The 25,473-nt window shown below is 41.3% G+C and overlaps 1 protein-coding gene across 2 annotated transcripts in view; it reads right to left on the minus strand.

Annotated features, from left to right (window-relative positions):
* Positions 1–25,473, minus strand: part of LOC127500304 (neprilysin-like) — a 67,767-nt gene that overhangs the window by 21,995 nt on the left and 20,299 nt on the right. For both annotated transcript variants that reach the window (XM_051871396.1, XM_051871397.1), the window contains one exon: positions 24,840–25,001. In XM_051871396.1, the coding sequence (XP_051727356.1) occupies positions 24,840–25,001 (162 nt within the window). The remainder of the gene's footprint in view (positions 1–24,839; positions 25,002–25,473) is intronic.

A 25,473-nucleotide genomic window follows, 5' to 3' on the forward strand; every position in this document is an offset into this window, starting at 1 on the left:
TAGGTGACATGTAGTCTTGCGTAGCCAGACCTTCAGACTGACGGCAGAAGGTCTGGACTCTATCGCAGCTTTTATTGGCTACGGACCGCCCAAGAGGACGTTTGACTGATATGTAAAGTAACCAATCAGAGTTCGTTTTGTTCTACGTCATGTTTAGGGGCGTGAAAATGAAAGTCGATGACAGACCGGCGTGCATCTATAAATTATTCGTTCTAGAACATTGTGCAAGTTTACTGCAACAATGGAGCCGCAAACTTCACATTTTGAAAATCCAGCATTTATTTGATCCTGATAAGCGCTCGTTGTCACGGTTGTAAACATGGCGGCATTCTTCTACGAGGGGCTTTGGCGTCACAACATTTGTTTCCAAGCGGACCATTAAAGAATGCAACACACATGTCTCCCGGACATCCTGTAGAATTCAACCAACCAGATGACGACTTCGATACTGCTGAAGTGTTTCCAGATGAGTGTGCCATATGCATCAGACGTTCAACCAACGGTCCGTGGGCGTGACGTCTGAGGCTGAGGCTAGGTGACATGCAAAATGTAAGAGTACTTGCATTACTCATCACAAATATATTGGAGTAAAGAGTACATATACTTATTCAAAAATGTTGTCAAGTAGAGAGTAAAAGTTTCTAATATCTTTGATACTCATTAAAACTATCAAGTATCCAAAAAGATACTTAAGTACAGTAACTTATTACATTTACTCAAATACTTTACACCACTGCTTAGACTGCAGTCACACCTTTTCCATTAAGGGATGATATTTTCCCCCTTAAATTGATTTTCCAGGACATTTTTTTACCTTTATAAATACCTGTAAATAATGTTTTAAATAAAAAAATGCTTAACAGAGAAATAAATATGCAATGATGGTGAAAACGAAGGGATACTTTTAAATATTAAACTAAAAACCGCCAGTAGGTGGCGGTAAGTCACTGTCTTCATGAGTGAGCCATTGAGTCATTTGTTCATTCAGTAACAAAGCCAGTGGCTGTATTTATGAATGGGTCATTGAATCATTGACTCTCACGATTCATTCCAAGCTGCTGATCACGAAACAATGCTGTTTGTTACAGTTCTGCTGTGGCTTTTGTTGGATCTGTTGCAAAATAGAGCAAACAATACTGACAATACTGTGTTTAAAATGTACATCACTTAATATTACACATTTGTTTTATTGAACTGTTGTATAAAATAAATGTCACATTTGCAATCGTGTGGATATTTGGGAAAAATTGCATTCTTTCTCATATAATATATCTCATATAATATACTGATGTCAGGGTTATTTCATGTTTTTTCTGTGTTTTGAATTTTACCCTGAGTTGGTTTTGCTCTATTTTCTGTTTCCTCTGTTCATTGTTCCTGCTTCAGGTTAGTCACTTTGGTTACTCGTTGTTTGATTAGCAAGACACTATCTTGTGGAATTCTCTTTTTGAAATTCCAATTTTTTTCCAAAAGTACCACAAGTGTTTAGTGAATTTGCTCCAGACTATTGACTAAACACACCACAGATTTAGCCTTAGCAAATGTGAGGAATGGTCATTAGTTAGCCCACAAGTTTAAAAGCTTTAAATTAAACATTACTTTAATAGTCATGAAATATATATATATATATATATATATATATATATATTTAAACAGCACTGGATATCCAAAAACGCCCACTGAAGTGAAAATAAATGTATCTACAGTATATCTAAAAACATCTATATCAATCTATATCAAAGCTACTGTTTTTTTGTTTTTTTTTCTCTAGAATACAGCCCCATTGAAAGTTACTTTTTGATATTGAGATCAGCAGTAGCCTTATCTGACCCACATCTCCCGACAAAGCCCACTCTGTCCCGGCAGGAAACAGCCCTTCCCTCGAGCATCTCCTGCATGTATATGCATGAGTATTCTGCTGGCCCTGTTAAGAATGCTTTTCGTGTTTATGTACCATTTTCTTTCAGGTTGATCTGAATTATGCCTCTCACAGCCTATCATAGTGGTCTAAGTCTGCTAGAGACATGTTAACATTTACATATTAAGATCCATAATGTAGTGCATTTATCATTTTCTGTGCTGGCCAAATATCCTTGTTTGCAGGAATGAATTCATGCAAATGCACTGTCTGTAAAAAAAAAGGGAAAATAACAATGCAAACACCTCTGTTTTAAGTTTCATCATTTTCTTCCATTTCCTCTTCCTTTATCTCTCTGTTAGTTTCTATATTTCTTCCCTGACTTTTTACTTTTACACTCACTATAGGTCTTTTTAATTACACTGTAACTCAAGATTCAGCCCCGAAGCTGAATACCTTATTTCCAAATATACCAAATTCTATGGAATAAGTGGAAAAATATTCATCAGACACTCCTCATGTTTGCTGGATAACAGCTGAGCCAGGGGATAGTACGATATTATACATAAACCTATAAAATCACTACGTAATAATGAGTGTGTGAAGTGAATGTGTAGGCTCTATGAATGAAGTGAGAGCAAATCAAATAGCTGTGTTGTTGTTATATCAACCAAGATACTGAATCATACACATTTTCTACTTGACATGTCTATTTAAATGTTTTAACCTTGTACGATGTGATACACAATATGTGTCTCTATCTCACTTTCCTCTGGATCTAGCAAGCATGTATTATATATTATTTGTTTAGATTCGTTTTTGTATGCAAAAAAAGTTATTTTAGCAATTTTCAATTACCAAATATTTTCCTACAACTTCCATGTTCTCTAATCAGGTATTTTATCTACAGTCCTCTTATTTGAGATTGTGGATGATTATCCTAACATAACTTTAATATTTAGGGGCCAAGCACCGAAGATGCGAAGGTACCTATTGTATCCGTTGGCGTTCTTTTTCTTTTTTATTAGGGGCCAAGCACCGAAGGTGCGTAGGCACCTATTGTATCTGTTGGCGTTCTATTTTATTATTATTATTCTCCTTTTTTTTCTTCTTCCGCTCTTGAGTTTATGGCAGTCCATAGAACCGCTTGCGGGAAAGTTGTGATATTTGGCACACAGTTAGAGGACAGTCTGAACTGTGTCCATAGCAAATTTTGAGTCTCTAACTCGATCCTTCTAGCACCACCAGCTATCCAAATTTTCACTTATGTTTATGCTAATACAGCAGTTTTATTCAAGTGGAATTCAAGTGGATTTCTCAAACCATTTTTGAAATAGATATAAGGCTGTATCTCCACAACGCTTTATCATATTCAGACCAAACTTTGTACGTCATCACAAGCATGACCTGAGGCAACCTGCAGCGTTTCGGCGCAGCGCCACCTACTGGTCCGGAGATATGAAAAATGTTTTATTTTTGGTTATAACTTCTGATGGGTTTGTAATCATAAATTTGGTCTCGTTAGATTCGGGGCATCATGCCGAGTCGAATGATATCCAATTTTCCCAGATTGGCCATTTTGGCCATCAGCCATTTTGAATTTTGTGCTAAAATGCTGTATTTTTTATGAACACATTAGCGTATCGTTATGAAACTCGGTATGGGTCATCAGCACAAGGCCCTGAAGGAGCCTGAGAAGTTTCGGACCAGCACCACCTAGTGGAGAAAAAAATTTATATGCTTATAACTTTTGATGTGGTTCGCTTATTTTCACAGGAGTCCAACGATACCAAACATGCTAGGTTTCGACTTTCGACGCCGTTTCGATTTAGCGCTTAAAAAACGATTGAGAATATCTTCGAAACCGTCAGTCCGATCGAGACGAGCATAAGAAACACAGAACCTTAGCTGGTTAACAAAATGTGACAGCCCAAATGTCAAAATTTTGATAGGAAGTGGCAAAAAAATCAAAACAAAGTCATTCATGGGTCATTTTTTATGTTCTCATTCATATAAATGTCTATAACTCCAAAACGAAATTAGATATTTTCACCAAATTTGACACACACATGTATGGGTTCACTCTGAGGACACATAAAAAAAGTGGTGGGATTTTGCCTCTTGGTGGTGCTATAATTGAACAAAATACGAAATTGCCATTAACTACAATACTGTATTATGACAAAAATGCTATATTTTATGAATGCATTGATGTACCATTACGAAACTCAGGATGTGCCATCGGCACCATGCTCTGAAGGTACACAATAGGTTTTGAGAGAGCGCCTCCTTGTGGTCAAATGTTATAATTAAATTTTTAAAAAATGCTAATAGATTTATATAAATGTGGCCTTTTTTAATGAGACTGATCTTAACTAATTCCGTGGGTCATGCAGAGGACATTGATGCCGATTTTTTCTTTAAAAACACTTTTTCGAACTACTCCTAGACCGTTGGTCCAATTTTCACCAAAATCGAATCGTATCATCTTCAGACCATGCTGGTAAAATGTTATGGATTTCATGTTGATAGACGAAACCGTATTCATTTACCACAGCAACAAATTAGAGGCTTGATGCCACAATGACTCTTGAGGCTGTATCTCTGCAATGCTTTCACATATTGACACCAAACTTTGCGAGTGCCATTGTCACCTCACTCTGACCATACCTCATTAATTTAATCACAATGCCACCTATTGGTTGAAAGTGATAAACCAGTAAATCTTTATTATTGACTGTATTTGTGATTTTTCAGCTCTTTTGCCTAAAATTATCTTAATAGGTCTTTAATTGCTCACTGTTGCAGTTGGTCTGATGCTCCCAGCCATGTTGGCTGGCTACTTGTGCCTCTTTTGTGCTTGGCCCCGTAATTGCTGCTTGCAGCTATATTTAGTATTATTGTTGTTTTAATTAGAATATATTTAAAGAAATTGTGTTTTAAAATATTTCATCTTAAAAGGTGTTGATCTGTTTTGTGTTGTTCTCTTTCACCCTCCTGCAACTTATGCACAGCTAAATAAAAATTCAAAACCCACAAAGAACATTTGTGGAACAGTTCCCAAAGAAACGACCAAACTGGACTCATGGTCAGAACGTTTGCTTGGGATCAGTACAGTTCAATCTCCATTCAGACGCAGGCTGTGATGATACTGTACCTCCTCTTTCTGACTTCTTGAAAAGCCACACGTCATCACTTAACTGGCCTGAACACTAGTTGTGTATTTGATAGTAAGTTTATGATAAATAATGTGCTGAATTTAGTAAGTAGTTAACAATGAATTAATTATGTCTGGGCCCTCTCAAGTAAAGTTATTACAAAATAATGCATTAACAAGACATGAGTTGATGTTAGTGTATGGTTAGTTAATAATGAGTTAGTAATGATTGGGCCCCTCAAAGTAAAGTCATGACACTATGATGCACTAACAAAACATTAAATAAAATATGACTAAACATGCGGTAAGAGTGTCATTCTTATTCCTTTACACCACCAGTACAAAAAAACAGATGATAATGGTTATCTGGAGTTCTTTTATAATTTTTTGACATCAAACATATATGGACTCGAAAGAACATACCTATAATACAAGGGTTGTGTCTAAGACACATTTACAAACAAATATGGCGTGTCCACAAGCTAATGCTAATAAAACAGATACAATTAAACGACAAAACAATAATTATAGTACATAACTTCCTGAAAAAAAACAATACAAAACACATGCAGACATGACTCTAATTATCAATTCAGTTAACCAAAGCAGTCAACATTAATTAGATTAAAACGCAGTAATACCGTAGCAACTAACGTGCCGAGCGAGCAAGCAACTAGAGTGCGCCACTAATGCGCGTCCCACCAGAAACAAACCCTATATACTGAAGTCCCGGGAAGAAAAGTAGTTATGTCTAAGCATAAATGAACAATAAAACTCAGAAAACGGTTTAGATCAAATTAAATTTATTAGTGGTAGTGAATCAGGGTATTTTCTGTTCATTCGTTTTTGATTTAATATTGAAATCAGAAAAACGAGAAAACTGAACTTTTTTTCGTTTTTCATTTTTAAAAAGAAAATGAAAAAAAAAAAAAATGGCTTGATTTTTCGTTTTTTAGTTTTGGGATTGGAAACGAATAATCAGCTTGAATATTCGATCTCTACATGTGGGCGGGAATGAAAGACCTCTTTTCGCTGATTGGTCAACCAGACATCAAACATGTCGTCATCAGTTGTTCACCGGTTCCGCTCAACAGTATAAAAGTCCCTCGCTCTACAGCTATACGGATTCTTAACACATTTATTGCAACTACATTTCATCTCTTTCTCATAAATATTAGTTTACTTTGCAGCTGCACATAAACTACCCCCAGCCTACAACTTTGGCACACTGCCTGTTTTATTTAACTGACCAACTATAAAAATCTGTGTGGCAAAGCTGCTAGACGCACTGGGCAGCGCGGAGCTAATGTACAATACATTGCAGTAAAGCGCAAATCAGTGGCCTATCGATTTAAGTGTAAATATGCAGCAGTCAAAACTTTTGTTTTAGACAATACCCTGAGTTTTGGACATGGGATGAATTTGAAATATGATATGAAAACATATTACATGTTATTAGTTCCTCAAAGCGGTACTATTAGTTCAGAGATGGACTTTATTGCAATGTGAATTAGACGTCATGATTTGATGACGAAGGTGAACTCGTTTGAGATGCCAATTTGAAATATCACACATTTAAAAAAAAAAAAAGTAAAATAAATATATAAATAAAGGGGTAATGTTAAATAAATATAGTGTTAAATATAGCCATTATAGCGCTCTCTTAGTTATAAGAAGATATCAAAACCCTGAAATAACACTAACAATAATGAAATGAAGAGTATTTTTATAGCCTATTTATTGCCATCTGTTGGTGTCAGAAATTAACTTTACCATAAGGAGCAATTGATTTTCAATGATTTTGATTATAGGATTTTTTCCTAATCTTATTAAAATGTAGGTATGCCATCTTTAATGTTAAGTTCTTAAATTTAGTCAATTAAATTATAATAATATGACGCTATAGGTTGTTACCAATTAAATCAGTATCAACCAAAGGCTTGCAGAGGTGGCAAAGAAGCAGCATCTGAAGTTGCTTTTAGATCTGTTTAATGTGATGTAGATAATGTTGCTCAGAGAGGGCAGTAAATGTGTAGCAATTACAATAGCATAATGTAATGAGATTAATGTTTTAAATACAACATTTTGAATACAGAAATATTAAATGAATGACAAAATGAAACGATATTTGGATTATGAAATAAATGTCGCCAGTAGGTGGCGGCAAGTCATTGTGTTAATGAATGAGTCCTTTATTCAACCGATTTGTTCAAAACACTCATTCAGGAATAAATATCAAGTGGATCTATATAATCTATTGGGCCATTGAATCACTCAGTAAACTGATTCTTTCAAAGACTCCGATTCATTCAGGAATGAAACACTGCTCTGTGCGCTAGGAGTCAGTCGCACAACGGTTCTGATTTGCTGGGAATTTTTTTGTTTTTTCGTTTTCTTTTTAAAAATGAAAAACGAAAAAAAGTACCGTTTTCTAATTTTTCTGATTTCAATATTAGCCTAAATCAAAAAGATGATTGTAGTGGTCCGTGTATAATGCAGGGTATCTTTTGGTCATTCGTTTTTTGATTTAATATTGAAATCAGAAAATGAAAAACGGCACTTTTTTCATTTTTCATGTGGGCGGAAATGAAACACCCCTTTCCGCTTATTGGTCAAAAACGGTGCCGTCATCAGTTCTTCTGCTACGGAAGCCCTAAACGGCCATGGATTATTATTTTTTTCTATCTTGTTTTGTCGTGATCACGACTTAATTTTCTCGTGATCTCGAGATAACAAAAGTACGGAAGCCCTAAACGGCCATGGATTATTATTTTTTTCTATCTTGTTTTGTCGTGATCATGACTTATTTTCTCGTGATCTCGAGATAACAAAAGTTGTTTTGTCGTGATCACGACTTAATTTTCTCGTGATCTCGAGATAACAAAAGTTGTTTTGTCGTGATCACGACTTAATTTTCTCGTGATCTCAAGATAACAAAAGTTGTTTTGTCGTGATCACGACTTAATTTTCTCGTGATCTCGAGATAACAAAAGTTGTTTTCTCGTGATCACGACTTAATCTCTGCTGTAAATTACACAAATGTGCCAACAGGTGTCAGTATATTACCAAATATAACTGATGATGTGCGGTAAATTTCCACTTTACTGTATTAGTTCATATTGGCCCAGATTGTACGAGTTTCGGACAGAGTCTTCGTGATCGCTTTATTTTGTGCAGTATTGTGTGCGTTAAGTAATTAACTTAACTGTTAAATGCTTGAATATGATTATTTTGCTTGAAAGTGTATCTGTTATCGTTCTGACTAGTGCATGACTCACCACAGTTTCACGACCGCAATAGTTCGGTGTGATACTAAACTTATTGCTTATTAAAACTAATTTTGATGTCACTGTATAGTATTCTGTTTGCACCTTATTGTGTATCTTTAAGACGCCATTTTAATCATCGCAGTTTCAGTGTTCGTTTCACTCACTCAATGTATATTGATAAGAAATATGATTTATAGCCTATGTCATTTAATTCAGTGATAGTGTGTAACCTATTTTCTACATTTCTTTGTTGGAAACAACACACATACATAAACACTCTTCTCAAACAGCATCCCAAGATTGTTTTAGCCTATATCAACTGGATTAAAGTTTTGTTTTTTGGAAATCTGGAGTATTGCACCTCTTTTTAATGGAAACTGGAGGAAGACAGTTTAATCACAGCCTATCCTACATGACGAATAAAAATAAACACATTATGTAATATAATTTTATTTCAAACGAATGAGGAAAATAAAGTGGGTTTAATCGAATAATTTATAGAATTATAGAATAATCTGGCATCTTTCTGAAGGTATACTCTGGCTGCGCTTGAGATGTTGAATGCTCTGTTGATCATTAAACATGTTAATTACACAATTAAAATGTTTAGCATTTTATTGAACAGTGATTGATTAGCCTATATGTAGGCTATTTATTTATTGTAAACTTTAATATTAAGTGAAGTAAACATTTTGCTTAAATATCCACAAGATATAAGAGCGCATGATTTATCCGTCGATCAGATGCACGTGAAAGTTGTGTTCGTTACTATAGCAACAGTAGAATCCGGGTACAGTGTGTTTCAGAATCAATAACTGTAAAAAGAACTTTTATGTCGAGATGACGAGAAAACAACTTTTGTTATCTCGAGATCACGAGAAAATAAGTCGTGATCACGACAAAACAACTTTTGTTATCTCGAGATCACGAGAAAATTAAGTCGTGATCACGACAAAACAACGTCTCGGTTACAAAGGTAACCCTCGTTCCCTGAAGGAGGGAACGGAGACGTATGTCGGACAGACCGACGAATAGGAATCTCGCTAGAGAGGCCAATCTACTTCGAGTGTAACTACAACGAGCCAATGCACATTGGCATGCAATCATATGCATCAGCTGCTCGCCTCGCAGCGCGGGTATATAACGAGCAGCAGGTGCGTTGCATCTTCAGGTTTTCGCTGAGGAGCCGAACCGGATAGGCGGCAGCATCAGCGGGGTACAGCGACTGTGGCGACGGGACGTACGTCTCCGTTCCCTCCTTCAGGGAACGAGGGTTACCTTTGTAACCGAGACGTTCCCATTCAGTCGGTCACGTTCGACGTACGTCGGACAGACCGACGAATAGGAATCCCTACCAAAGCGCCACAGGGGCTGCCCTCTTCCAGCGCTCTGTTGTAAGCCACCTGAACCCCCTTGCCTACGGACGGTGGGACAGGGCTAACACAGAGAGTGTCAATCACTGCTGTTCCCCAAAACCCATTCAGTGAGACTATTGGATAACGCTGGGAAAGCGTACCCTTCCGCTGGGAAAGGAACGCTGCGGAAGCCACATCCTTCCCGAAGGAGTTAAGTGGAGAAGTACATATGGACTAACCCGTAGGCTGTACTACATATGGAAGAACTGGGGTGACTCCAACTCGATGAGAGGTGGGTTCTCCCAGAGGGAAAGACACAGGCTTCGTTTAGGAGCAACCGTGGAACTAGACATATGGGATCCCAGTAGGGTCACACATATGGTACCCAGCCTAAACCCGGTTCTCAAGGATACAACGGAGTATAGGCCTAGCGCCAGACGCTCCGCCACGTCGGCTGCCGAAGGGAGATCGGAGGACTCAACAGGGTCTGCCTTGTAGGGACTCTCTGGAGAAAAAAGCGCATGTAAGCGCAGCAAGCTGACACTAAGCCGGGGCCTCTCCGTGCCTCTGACCTGAGGTGAGAACACGGGAGGAGACCGGCTCGACACGAAGGCTATAGAATCTAGCGAACGTGTTAGGTGTCGCCCAGCCCGCAGCTCTACAGATGTCTGTAGCGAGGCGCCACGAGCCAGCGCCCAGGAAGATGCGACGCCTCTCGTGGAGTGCGCATGCAACCTGAGCGGGCAGGGCACGCCCTGAGCTTGGTAAGCCAGGGCGATGGCATCCACTATCCAGTGGGCCATCCTCTGCTTGGAGACAGCCTTTCCCTTCTGCTGGCCTCCGTAACAGACAAGAGCTGGTCTGAGGTCCTGAAGCTTTGAGTTCTGTCTATGTACAGTCGCAAAGCGCGAACTGGACAGAGCAAAGCCAGGGCTGGGTCTGCCTCCTCCGAGGGCAGCGCTTGCAGGCTCACTACCTGGTCCCTGAAGGGAGTGGTAGGAACCTTGGGCACAAGCCAGGCCGGGGTCTCAGTACCACATGGCCGTCACCCGGCCCGAACTCCAGGCACGATTCGTCGACCGAAAAAGACTGCAGGTCCCCTACCCTCTTGATGGAGGCCAATGCAACCAGCAGCAAAGTCTTCATAGACAGAATCTTTAAGTCTGCTGATTGCAAGGGCTCAAAGGGAGCAATCTGAAGTGCTCTCAGCACCAGAGCAAGGTCCCAAGAGGGTATGGAGGGAGGACGAGGAGGATTTAACCGCCTCGCCCCCCTAAGGAACCTGACGACCAGGTCGTGCTGACCAACAGATTTGCCATCTATGTGGTCATGATATGCGGAGATAGCAGCAGTATGGACTTTGAGGGTGGAGGGGGACAGCCTACGCTCCAACCCCTGCTGCAAGAAGGAAAGCACGACACCGATCGAGCATCTTCGGGGGTCCTCTCGACGAGAAGAACACCACTCGACGAACAGGTTCCACTTCAAGGCGTAAGCCCGTCTCGTAGACGGAGCACGTGCCGAAGCGATGGTGTTAAGTACCTCGGGGGGTAAGTCACCTAGAACCTCCGCGTCCCGTCCAGGGACCAGACATGGAGTTTCCAGAGGTCTGGACGCGGGTGCCAGAGAGTGCCCCGTCTCTGAGAAAGAAGGTCCTTCCTCAGAGGAATGGGCCAGGGAGGGGCTGTCGCGAGGAGTGAGAGTTCTGGGAACCAGGTCCGGTTGGGCCAATAGGGCGCAACTAGCAGAACCTGCTCCTCGTCCTCCCTGACTTTGCACAGGGTCTGTGCAAGTAGGCTCACTGGGGGAAACGCATATTTGCGAAGGCCCCGGGGCCAGCTGAGCGCCAGTGCGTCTGTTCCGAGTGTTCCCCGGACAGGGAGTAAAACAACCGGCAATGGGAGGTTTCTGGTGAGGCAAACAGGTCTACCTGAGCCTCTCCGAACTCTCTCCAAATCAGCTGGACCACCTGGGGGTGGAGTCGCCACTCTCCTGGCCGCGCAGCTCGTGATAGCTCGTGGGCCACACGGTTGAGCACACCGGGAATATGAATGGCACGAAGCGACCTCAGATGCTTCTGACTCCAGAGGAGGAGATGGCGGGCGAGTTGCGACATGCGACGGGAGCGTAGACCACCTTGACGGTTGATGTACGCAACGGTCGCAGTGTTGTCCGTCCGGACCAGTACATGCTTGCCCCGTAGCGGCCCTTTGAGGCGGCTCAGGGCAAGGCGTACCGCTAGCAACTCGAGGCAGTTGATGTGCCAATGCAGATGGGGGCCCGTCCAACCCCTGACACTGCATGCCCGTTGTACGTGGCACCCCAGCCTGTGGCAGAGGCATCCGTGAATACCACAGCATGCCGGGACACCTGCTCTAGGGGTACTCCAGCCCGAAGAAACAAGGGGTCCGACCACGGGCTGAAGGTTTGGCGGCACTCCTGAGTGATTGCCACCCGGAACGTGCCGCGTTGCCACGCCCATCTCGGGATCCGGCCGTGGAGCCAGTGTTGAAGCGGTCTCATATGAAGCAGACCGAGCGGGGTTACTGCCGCTGCGGCTGCCATATGCCCCAGGAGCCTCTGAAAAAATTTCAGTGGAACCGCTGTCCTGCCGTTGAACGTATTCAGGCAGTTCAACACCGACTGAGCACGTTCCTCTGTGAGGCGTGCTATCTGTTCGACCGAATCCAACTCCATACCGAGAAAAGAGATCCTCTGCACCGGGGCGAGTTTGCTCTTTTCCCAGTTGACCTGAAGACCCAACTGGCTGAGGTGTCTGAGCACCAAATCCCTGTGTTCGCACCACTGATCCCGGGACTGTGCCAGAATGAGCCAGTCGTCGAGATAGTTAAGGATGCGAACACCCTGTTCTCTCATGGGAACAAGGGCTCCCTCCACGACCTTCGTGAAGACGCGGGGAGACAGGGCCAGCCCGAAGGGTAAGACTCTGTACTGATATGCTTGACCTTCGAACGCAAAAATGCAGGAATGGCCTGTGTCGCGGAAGAATCGAACATGAAAGTACACGTCCTTCAGGTCGATCGCTGCAAACCAATCCTGGGGACGGATGCACTCGAAAATGCATTTCTGCGTGAGCATTTTGAACGGTAGCTTGTGAAGGCTCCGATTCAAAACTCGCAGATCCAGGATCGGTCGTAACCCACCGCTTTTCTTGGGTACAATGAAGTAGGGACTGTAGAACCCTGACCTCATATCGGCTGGAGGGACCGGCTCTATCGCGTCCTTCGCCAGTAGGACCGCGATCTCCGCACGCAAGACACGGGCATCGACAGCCTTCACTGCAGTGAGGTGGACACCCCTGAACTTGGGGGGACGCCGGGCGAACTGAATCGCATAGCCGAGCCCGATGGTCCGAATGAGCCAGCGAGACGGACTGGGGAGCGCTAACCAGGCTCACAGAGACCGTACAGGCGGGATCAAAGGGACCGCAGGCGTACCCGCAGTGAGGCAGCGAGGTGGAACACAGGGACGCAGCTCGAGAGGCTCTCTCTGCGAGGCGGCCCGAAGCGGGGTCAGAGTGTGCTGTGCAACACCTACCTGGTTCCACGGTTGGGCAGGGGGCGCAGGAGAGGCTTTGCTGCCTTCTCGACTGCACGCTGCTGCCCTCTGGCGAAGGAAGAGGGGGATGAGAGTGGTGAGGCTTTTCTCCTCCCACTGCTCTCCGAGCCCTCTTCAGACCCAGAGATGGAGGAACTGCTCTCTTTTTGAAAATTTGGGTACCGCTGGCTGTTGGACCAGCGGGAGAACAGAAACAAACCCAACCAACAGGATTTACCACCCGGCCCTCCTCCGGGGGGGGGAGAGCAGCCCCACCCGTCTCTGGGTCACCCGTCTCAGGGGTGATTTTTCACTAACCACTTAAACAGTAGCAGAGACGGGAGGTGTCATCTTCCTGCAGCGGACACAGTAGAGCAGACTGGGCCGGAGTTTTTTTTTTTTTTATTCTGCAGGGGACGACACCCTTGGCGACGAGCAGACTGAGGGCCCACGAGGAACTCAATGGTTTGTCGGGGGAGGCTCCCCGGTCTGCCACTAACTGAGGAGAACTGCTGGGCTCAGTCCCCGACAGTGTCACCGAAAAGGCCACCTTGTGAGATGGGAGTGTCGAGAAAGCGTTTAGCTTGACGACCTCTTGCACCTCAGCAAGGTAAGCCAGGGGGGCGCTTCTGGACCACTGAGGTGGACATCGTCTGGCCGAAGGCCTGCGCCGTGACTTTGATCACGGTTAGTCAACAAGCGCAGCTCAACCCCGGCTCAGAACTACCCTCATGCATAAAGAGTGCCTTGGCCTCACATGCAGGGTGGGTGTGGTCTGTGAACAGCCACCCCACCCATAAGGGTAGTGAGAGAGTAAAAACTTATGCAGATTTTGGCACTTTTGGCATTCCATATTTATGGCACCAATATAGCTCCATACTGCCAAGTTTTTCATGCACATCCGGAACACCCGGGAAAGCATGGCTGTAAACTCTGAATCTGAGTCAGCATAAGCACACACCATTACAGTGGGCAGCGTCACCCTCATTTCCAGAGCATAACAGCCCTCTCTCCGATGCTGCAATCGACATCTGACCCTCAGCTGGAGCCCTAAATGGAATGCTAGGTTCCCCTATGAAGAGGACCAGCAATCCAATCCAGAAGCTGCACAGCATGTAATGCGCTAGAGGGAGGGGCCCTAGGGGGTTGGTTCCCCGAAGGAACCCCTCAACCTCAAGACACCCAAGCCATTTCACCAAAGTAGACCTCTTCTGGTGCACCAGAGAGGGCGCTACAATGGAGATTAGGCAAGGAGACCGCGCATCTAGAGCGCCGAGCGAGCGCTGGGTTGCCGTGACAACCCGCGCTGCAGCCCGACAGCTCGACGGCACACGACACGCAGAGGAGCGAGAGGTTTGCTCTCGCTGATCTCCGCGGTCTCCCAGAGTGTCGGGCAGACCCGCGGCTGTGCTTTTACACACAAGCGGCAGCTGGCCAACAACAGAGGGGACTCAAGCTTCCCGGAGAAAGAAGAGTCACGACCGGCGTGTCGACGTGATCATGTTCTCATACGAAAACATGAACCACCCACGAACATCGTTTCAGCACGCGCCCAGACATGTGAAACAGTGATCGTGGCCGTCAGTGAGGACAGGAAACGACCGCATCCAGAAACACACAAATAGAATGTCATCTTTAAAAAGACGCAAGCTCTATTTGTGTAAGCTCTTTTAGGGACTTTACTCTTTTAGAGTGCTGAAGCACGCAGGGGAACGGCCGCCGCAACACAGACAGGGATTGTGTGCAGCCTGTCGTGTGCTCTTTCTCTCTTTGAAGGCGCTCACTCTTACCAGCCGTAAAAACGGCTTTCAGCGCTCGAAGCGCACCGTACCGGCCGTGAGAACAGCCTTCTGACGCTGTCAAAACAGCTATTTGCTCTATAACGACAAACGAAACAAAAAACAGAAAATAAAGAGAGGACTTCGACCCCGCTGCTGTGCTGTTCGCCCGCACTCGAAAAAAAAGAGAAGTTCAACCAAAAAGCTTGACTCGTCTTCTAGCAGACACTTGCTTGCAGAGAACAGGAACAACACCGTTCGGCTCCGAAGCGAAAAGCTGAAGATGCAACGCACCTGCTGCTCGTTATATACCCGCGCTGCGAGGCGAGCAGCTGATGCATATGATTGCATGCCAATGTGCATTGGCTCGTTGTAGTTACACTCGAAGTAGATTGGCCTCTCTAGCGAGATTCCTATTCGTCGGTCTGTCCGACGTACGTCGAACGTGACCGACTGAATGGGAACTTTTGTTATCTCGAGATCACGAGAAAATAAGTCGTGATCACGACAAAACAACTTTTGTTATCTCGAGATCACGAGAAAATTAAGTCGTGATCACGACAAAACAAGATAGAAAAAAATAATAATCCATGGCCGTTTAGGGCTTCCGTAATTCTTAATGCGTTTATTGCAACTACATTTAATCTCTTTCTCATCAAACAGCCAGACTAACGAATGGCTTGAGACAGGCTACCATATCGAGGCAGAGCCTAGACAAGCTTTCTTCTGTCTCCATAAATTCGGCAACCTACGTTTATCTCAGAAATATTATAATTATACTAGTTTATCTCAGAAATAACAATTTACTTAGCACCTGCACTCACAACTACCTAATAGCCAATCTGCGTGGGAACGGGACAGCACAGAGATATGGTAGTGAAACCCAGACCAGTATCAATTTAAGTCATCATACACAGATGTCATAACTTTTGTTTTAAGCAATACGCTGAGATTATTTTATTAATATTAAGTATTGGCCGGCTAACTGATGGCATACAGAGTTATTTTCTCTGCCAACTAAACTTCCAACGCAAATAAAGTCACAGAACCGTTTTGTCATTTCATATTTCTGAATACAAATGTTGTTTAAAATATTAATCTCATTATATTATACAGTTGTAATTGCTGTGTAAATGTATTTACTGTAAGTAGCTACATCTGAAAGCAACATTGGTAATAGCATATAGTGTCATATTATTCTAATTTCTTTGACTAAATTTAAGAATTTAACATTATAGATAGCATACATATTAAATAAGATTAGGAAAGAAATTCAATATAAAGGTAAAAGAAAAATACCCCTGAAAAGCATTTGTCCCATATGGGAAAGCTGATTTCTGACACTGGTAGATGGCATTTAAGATGAAAACCCTTCATCTCTGGTTTATTGTACAACGTCTTATTTCAGGGTTCCATTCATATAACTCAAACAAGTTCCCCTTAAAATCATTATGTCAAATTCATATTTCACTAAAGTCAATCACTGAAACAACCATTCTGTGGGATAACGACATTATGATATCCATCTGTGTGAAGTGCTGTATGAATAAAAATCATATAACTATAATAGATGTGCTGTGAACATAAACTACGATACGATGTCATTTCTTTTCATATCTGTCATATTATTTCAAGTTCCTCCATAGTCCATATCTCAGCGTATTGCCTAAAAAAAGTTATGACATCTGTATATGGTGACTTAAATTGATAGTGGTCTGGGCTTCACTACCATATCTCTGTGCTGTCCCAGATTTTGATAGATGACAGCAATAATAAAACAGGCAGTGTGCCAAAAGTGTTGGCTATTAGGTAGTTGTGAGTGCAGGTGCGAAGTAAATTATTATTTCTGAGATAAACTAGTATAATGATAATATTTCTGTGATAAACACGCGTAAGTTGCCGAATTTATGGACACACAGAAAAAAGCCTTGTCTAGGCTCTGCCTTGATATGGTATTTGTCAAGCCATTCGTTAGTCTGGCTGTTTGATGAAAAAGAGATTAAATGTAGTTGCAATAAACGCATTAAGAATCCATCGCAGCGAAGGACTATTCTGCTGCGCGGAACTGCGGAAGAACTGATGACGGCTCTGTGTATTGTTTGGTAGACCAATCAGCGGAAAGGGGTGTTCCATTCCCGCCCACATGTAGAGATTAAATATTGAAGTTGTTTATTCATTTTCTACCCCTGAACGAAAAACGAAAAATCAAGCCGAATCCTTGTTTTTCGTTTTGTTTGAAAAGAATGAAAAACGAAAAAGGTGCCGTTTTTTCATTTTCCGATTTCAATATTAAATCAAAAAAAGAATGACCAAAAGATACACGGTTGAGTTCTCAAACTTTTATACAAAGAACCCACATTTGTTTACTACAAATGGAACCAATTCAATCCTCTACAAGAATATCACAGACCTTGTGAGTTAATGTTAGATACATGGTGTTCCTTTGTTACAACCTACCCCATTACCGGGGTAGGATGTAACACATGCTGGGGTAGATTGTAACAATTAGACAAAAGAAGCAAAAACACATGCATACCATATGATATTGTTCAAAAACAGGTTTATTGAAATAAAAGAACAATGTCTTTTACTCTCTCTATGACTGTGTTGTGTGTGTGTGTGTGTGTGTGTGTGTGTGTGTGTGTATAAATTTGTCTACTAGAACAAACTTAAGTGCACTTAATAAAAACACTAGGCTACTACAATGTAGCCAATTAAAGAACATCTTTGTATGTCTTTAAGTCTAACAAAAATAACGTCCATGTGTGTGTGCGTGTGTGTCTATGTGTGCATATTCTCTATGTGTGCATATATAAAAGAAACTATTATTTAATCTAATATAAGTCATACAATTTTATCTGCATTAGTATACATACTAAACAAAATTTAGTCTTGGTCAAAATTTTTACTTTCTTACCTCAAAATCTGTTTGTTTTTTTTCCTCTATATATTCTGAATTTGCCTATTAAGGCTTGAAAATCAATATGTGGGATCGGAGAGAAAGTAGGAAAATACTCAAGTGATCAAATGACTCCTATCTTGTCCCTAATTGGTGGAATTGATTGTGTTACAACCATCCCCATGTTACAACCATCCCCGGTCTCCCCTAATACCATAATGCCTACAGCTTTGTGACAAATAATTAGAATGGTGCATGATTATTTTGCCATATTTACACAGATCCATCTAATATCTAATCAAGTGTGGAACATAGACTAATAACTACCACTAATAAATTGAATTTGATCTAAACTGCTTTCTGATTTTTATTGTTCATTTATGTTTAGAAATAACTAATTTTCTTCTCAGGACTACAGTATGTAGGCTTTGTTTCTGGTGGGACACTCAATAGTGGCGCAGTCTGGTGCTTGATCGGCGGGTTAGTTGTGGTGCTACGGTATTGATGCATTTTAATCTATTGAACGTTGTCTGCTTTGGTGAACTGAATTGATAATTAAAGTCATGTTTGCATGTGTTTTTTTTTTATTGGGAATTTTCAGGAAGTTATGAACTATAATTAACTGTATTGGTTTGTCATTTAATTGTATGCTTCGATTAGCATTAGCTTGTGGACGCGCCATATTTGATTGTAAACATTCCGTATATGCATTTACAGGTATGTTCTTTCGAGTCCATATATGTTTGATGTCAATAAATAATAAAAGAGATCCAGATAACCATTATCATCTGTTTTTTGTACTGGTGGTGTAAAGGAATGACACTCTTACTGCATGTTTAATCATATTTTATTTAATGTTTTGTTAGTGCATCATAGTGTCATGACTTTACTTTGAGGGGCCCAATCATTACTAACTCATTATTAACTAACATCAACTCATGCCTTGTTAAGGCACTATTTTGTCATGACTTTACTTGAGAGGGCCCATCATAATTAACTCATTATTAACTAACCATACACTAACATCAACTCATGTCTTGTTAATGCATTATTTTGTCATGACTTTACTTGAGAGGGCCCATCATAATTAACTCATTATTAACTAACCATACACTAACATCAACTCATGTCTTGTTAATGCATTATTTTGTAAAGACTTTACTTGAGAGGGCCCAGACATAATTAATCAAGTACAGTCTCTGCAGGACATTAATGATTGATGGGCGAGGCTATAAACAGAGGGGCGTTTTTGAGAGCTTTAACTGATTTGCCCATGTCAGAGTGTGGGTAGGGTTTAGGGGTGTTGTCAGGTAAAGGGGATCATTTTCATTGCATGATATATAAACACCCACCAGTTTGAAAACACCCACAAATACAGAAACACCCACTTTTGTTCTGCAGAGACCTCATACTCTAATTAATTCACTGTTAACAACTTACTAAATTCAGCAATTGATCATAAACTTACTATCAAATACACAACTAGTATTCAGGCCAGTTAAGTGATGACATGTGGCTTTTCAAGAAGTCAGAGAGGAGGTACAGTATCATCACAGCCTGCGTCTGAATGGAGATTGAACTGTTCTGATCCCAGCAAACGTTCTGACCATGATTCCAGTTTGGTCGTTTCTTTGGGAACTGTTTCACAAATGTTATTTGTGGATTTTGGATTTTTATTCAGCTGTGCATAAGTTGCAGGAGGGTGAGTTTGAAAGGAAAGAGAGCAACACAAAAAAGATAAACACCTTTTAAGATCAGTTATTAGTGTATTTAGTGTTTTCTACATTTAATGAGGATCGATTAATTTTGTGCTATTCAGTAATGTTTATGACAGAAGTTTAAACTCTGATAATATTATTTAAATTTGTTTCAAAGTCAGATTACTTCTTATTCCTTCTTAAAGAGGCTGTTTGATTTGGTTTAGCCATAAATGTTAATTAATGCATTAACTATCAAACATGTACTAACATGTAGTTAAGGCTGCCGTTATTCATGCATGAATCCATATGACTCCTGTTGTAGTTAAGGTTGTTCTTTGGTTCATGATTAGTTCGTGCTTTCAATAATCATTAGTTCATGCTGAATTAAGTATTAATTCAGCTATTAGTACATGATTATTCATGGACCCTTATTGTAAAGTGTTACCGAAGTATGTTCACCCTGATAGTCTTGTCTTTGTTTAATGTTTCCATGATTGTCTTGTGCCTAAGCACATGGCTCTGTCTTTGTTTGTGTTGGCCATGTGCTCTCTCGTCCCGCCTCCTTGTTTCCCATTACCATGCCCCCTTTTTCATTCCTTGTTTGCTTGATTGTTCACCTGACCCTCATGTGCTGTTCCCTTTATATTGTGCCACTTTCCCTCATGTCTTTTGTTCATTTGTGGTGTTTTCTTGTTCATGTTCCTGAAGTTAATATTCAATCTTGCTCTAGTCACTCATTTTGTTATCTTTTTTTGCAGTAACTGTGTATTCTAGTTGCTATTTTGTTTTCTCTAGTCCTGTTCTGCTTAGTTATGGCTTTTGTGCACTCTACTCCAGTTTGGTTTTTCTTTTTAATTTAAAACTTTATTTCTACTCCTTTTAGCTCATTATTCCCCATAAAGTGGTAGTCCTGTTGTTGTTGTTGTTTCTTTGTTATCCAAGTTTCTTATTTTTTAGGATTTTAGCTCTTTTGTTTATATCTTTTTATTTTCTTTCACTAGCTTTAGTAAAAGAAAATAAATCAATGACTAATCTCTAGTCATTGATCTTATCAGTGGTGTGTGTGGTGTTTCTCTCTCTCTCTCTCTCTCTCTCTCTCTCTCTCTCTCCCACTTCCGGTGTGATTGAGCGTGAGTGGACGGAGGAGTGCTGTGAGTGCGAGTGTGGTGCTGTGAATGAAAATTCTCTTTTTCTTTCTCATTGCTGCGTTCATCCTTATCTATAGTTGTCTACTTTTGTATCTTGCTGTTTTTTTAGGCCACGTGCTATCCGTTTTTTTGAGGAAGCATGTCAGCCCCACGCAGACAGGTTTTGAGTTCACTTACGCGGCGTCACGCTGTTAAAGTGGCGTCCACGGTGGGTGTGGAAGAATGCTGTTTGGCCATTGGAGAGGTTGTGGGACATGAGGGTGTGTTATCTGCCTCCAGAATAAATAGTGTCGTTGTAGTGTTCCTCAACAGTGTTGATAAAGCCAATGACTTGACTTGATAAAGCCAATGAGCGATGTCCTCTCTCTCTCTCTCTCTCTCTCTCTCTCTCTCTCAATTGTTACATTTGGTCTGTCTTGTTATCTTGTGTCTGTTCCTGCCCTGCCTGGTATCCTGAGTTCCCTGGCCAATGATTATCACTGCCTGGCAGCAAGACTGGTGCAGCTGTCTAACAAGCCTCTTGGTTCTGTGAGCTTCTACCTGGCAGCAAGACTGGGGCCACGTCTGAGATCTACTACAAGCTTTGAGTCCCGTGTGTTCCTGCTTAATCTGTCCCTTGGTGCTGCCTCTCCCATACTTCTTAGTCTGTTGCCAACTTGGTCCATTTCAGTGGTCATCCTTCCTGTCAGTCATTGTGTTATCTGCCTTACTGTTTGAACTGTTTCATGCCTCACTCTCCTTGCTGTCTCTAGTCTACAGTTTGTTTTTTAAATAAAAACCCATTGTCTGCTTATTTGCATCTGGGTCCAATCTCTTGCAGAGCCTTGACACTCATGCTGCTTTTAGGTAAATAAAGGTTGTATAATCGTTCATATGTGACAACATTTACAGTTGGCAGAGATCAAATTTAATCATTTGACAATGAAATATTGAAAAACCCATTATGGTCAAATGCTAATGTGAATATTAGAGTGGAACATGCCCATAGTGGTTACAGTCCCATATATAATGATACATGAGTTTTCATAAGCATTTAGTCTACAAATTAAACCCATATCTCAAAGTCCCAACAGTTAAAATACAATAGTGAGGTTGGGAAACCAAAGCATAGGCCCTGAACACTAATTTCATCAACGTTGCATTTGCATAAAATCTAATCAAACCTCTAAACAGACTCTTATTTTCCAATCAGAATTCCCTTTCATCCCTCAAAAGCTCAGCACACTGGAAATGCTAATGAGGAGATTGAGATTTCTCTGGGGAAGTCCCAATCCTCATTACTTCTTGATGACATTTTTATTTTACCTCTCAGTGTTTGTTCATTGATTAAGCAATGATTGTCAATTAATTAAACATTAAATAAGGTGAAAAATGTCATGGAAATTCTCATCAAGGTGATAATAATTGGCAACTAAAACACTACAATGTTGATTTTTGCCTGTTGTCATTGTAAATCAAGAACTCATTACCACTCTGAAAAGCTCGTGAAGCAAACACTGATTTACACAAACCATTCATTTTTAAAAAGTGGCACAGAGTGAAAGACTGTGGGAAAAAAAGGGCTGAGCGAGATATGTTTTGACAAGCGCTACTGTCAAGGTTAAGTGATGGCTCTGGTAGCATTTGACCCCCTGAATTTTGAGCTCCCCACAGGTTCAATAACATTTAACTCCACAATACATCCAGTAGCCTCTCTCTGTGCCCAGCCCTCAGCTCCTAACCTCTCCAGCCAAACCTCCTGCACTTATCAAGTCAAGCCTCCCTGCCTCTACCACCTGGAACATGATCATTAACACACATGCTATTATTCCTGGTCAGACAGAAGAGCTCTCATGGATCCAGGAGTTGAAGGTATTCAGATTGAGGCCTCCAATCATCCTAGAGCCATCCCCAAGTCATCAGTCTACAAGACACACTACAGGTCTTCAAGACACACTACAGTGCTGTCAGCATTTCCAGATGAAATTGTATTTGTCTGACAGGTCTCACTACTGTGTTATAAGGAACAAGAAGTACAGCTTTAAATTTTGCCATTAGAGCCTCAGGCATTGAGTCCCACTGAGCTTTAAATAGCTCACATCAGTCATAACTAAACAGTAACATGAATGAATTCTATCTGTTCTTAGGTGCTGTTTTAGTCAAGAAGCTCTAACTAAACTCATACTGTATCTGAAATTACATTTATAGAACTCAATTCTGGATGGCGTGCAAATTGCGCACACAGAAAGACGCCTTTCACGGCATACGAGGGCTGAATTGAGTTCTCTTTCGTGTCTTATCGCACTCGAAAGGACAAATACACACAAAACATACATCAAAGTGCCCGTTTTGGCGAGTATTCATTTAAACAGTTGGTTATGTCTTAAGTGAACGTAAACAGTTGGGAGAAAATCAGGATGTGTATCATTGGATCTGTGCATTAGTTCTTAAAGTGACAGTAGCCTAAACCCTCTGCTGTCCTTAATGTTAATTCAAACAACAAAAGATAATAGAGAAAATCACTCACTGCTCTTGACTGAGTAACTTCAGTAGCTTTATAAAGGGATTATACAAGGAAGACCATGCACTGTTATTTTATATTTGATTACTTTATTCAGTTTCTTTAGATAGTAGACAGCCCAGAGATGACAGCCCACGGTAGAGTTGAGGGAGGGAGGTGCCAAGGTGGCATGGAGGCTGATGTCAACTGGGGGACGACCGACAGAGGCAGAGCCGTTGGATCCCAGGGTGCAGATGGAGAGCCAATGGAAAAGAGCAACATCGCTGGCACAGGAGGCCTGGGCGATACCATGGCAACAATCGTCTGAGGTTGAGCCAGACTGCACGAGGACTAAAGCGACTCCAGTGTGATGGAGGACCGAAGCGAATCCGAAGGGAAAGAGGAGCCTGCTGCAGCCGTAGGGGTGGAGGAACAGAGCGTAGCGGAAGGTCCGCAAGTCCGTGGCGAAGGTGGAGTGACGACTGACCAAGGGGGAGTTTTTGTCAATGTCGTTGTCAATGTAAATCTGTCTCCTGTGTTTTCATGTTTGGATTATCTTTGTGTTTGTGAGCCTGGAATAAAGATTGCTTGCTAATAGAGCCTTAACTCTCCTCATCCCCACAGACCTATGCCAGTTCTATTGCATTTATTCGTTCTTATTTTTGTCTCTTATTTACTGACTGTTAGATTTTAGTTAACTAAATCTATTGTAGATTTAGTCAACTAAAATCATACACCGTGTCTACACTGGACGTGACCAATGTTGCATCGTGTTGCACCGCACCATGCCGCAACACCTATAAGCTGTTCACACTGGATGCGACAACTTATCAGGAAATAGAACAAGGTATCAGTTTACCATCGGGAATTTGTTTGTATTTGTAATCAATATAAAAAATATAAATAAATAAATAAATGTAAAAAAAATATAATAAATTATTTGTGGGGTGCTATGTTTTTTGCACAGGACATGTGGGGAAAAAACAAGATATTGTGGCCATGAATTAGGAATTCATTAATTCGGCTAATTAATTTGTTCCCCTGTTTTAGGTAAATCATGGCCATAATTTAACTAAATTAAAATAAAATTTATTGCATCATGGCTTTGTTTTACCTAAATGAGGGAATTAATTAGTACAATGCAGTAACAATTTACCTAAAATGACGCAACTAAATAAGTCGGAGCTAATTTTAAATTTTGGGCCGCATTGTTAGCTTAGCAACATGCTGACGCCAAACATTATGGAAATCAATTGTAAGTCAAGTTTCTGATGCACTTTATGTGAAGAGCACTAATTGTATTATGCTAATTGGATTTAAGTTTCTGCATTTGTACAAAATACTAAATCAGTTACTAAACTGGTAAGATTTTCCATTTCAGCTGCCTTAGTTGAGTGTACTAGATTTGCTTGCTTATTGTAGGAAGAAGACAGCATCACATTCTGGCTCGGTTCATTTGCCGAACCCACCCCCTTCTCCCTAGGATTTCCAGTAATTTCTCCACTATAATATTAAAACCAAAAAATATTCCCTTTTTTATTTTAAGTTGTCTTATTGGCTTATATTGCATGCATAATGTTTTTTCAGTGGCTGATAACTAACCCTACAGCCCATAACAGTAATAAGGTGTTGTTCTACCTTTGAGTACCACCTCCAGTTCATCTCTGAGGATGTCAAAGGTACTGTAACGTGAACTGGTCTCAGGTATGATGTTCTTCTTTAGCCAGCCACCACAGGCGTACTGATAGAAGTTGTCACAGGGGTTCACCGTGGGGTCCATGTTCTCAATAAGACGGGATGCTACAATGCCAGAGAACATTATGTTTGAACTTTCTGATTATGACAAAATTTAATGACAAATGTCTTTAAAGGGTCATGAAACCTTAAAACCATTTTTTTTTTGAGATGTTAACAGATATACCGTATGCACAAACAATAGCACTCATTATGTTTATTATAAAGGGAAAAGTGATTATTTTTTCATTTTTCTGGTTTAAAAAGCAAAGTTTGAACCAGCGTCAAAGTGAGGTATATGCATTAATTCGGAGTGGAGACTGGCTGTCGTGGCTGGAGAGTATGCGTATACACCATCAATTTCTTCATATTACTCATGAGAATAAACTCTTTTAATCCAATCACTGCGCTGTTATGAGATCGCATTACAGTGGAGAATTTAAATGTCACACCAGATCGGTTTGGCGCTATTCGTTCACCTCTGCCTGTTGAGCTTTGCGTTCGGATACACATGTCATAAGTGTGTCAGTAGCACAAA

Source organism: Ctenopharyngodon idella, chromosome 18 (assembly GCF_019924925.1).
Source record: "Ctenopharyngodon idella isolate HZGC_01 chromosome 18, HZGC01, whole genome shotgun sequence".
Lineage (NCBI taxonomy): Eukaryota > Metazoa > Chordata > Actinopteri > Cypriniformes > Xenocyprididae > Ctenopharyngodon > Ctenopharyngodon idella.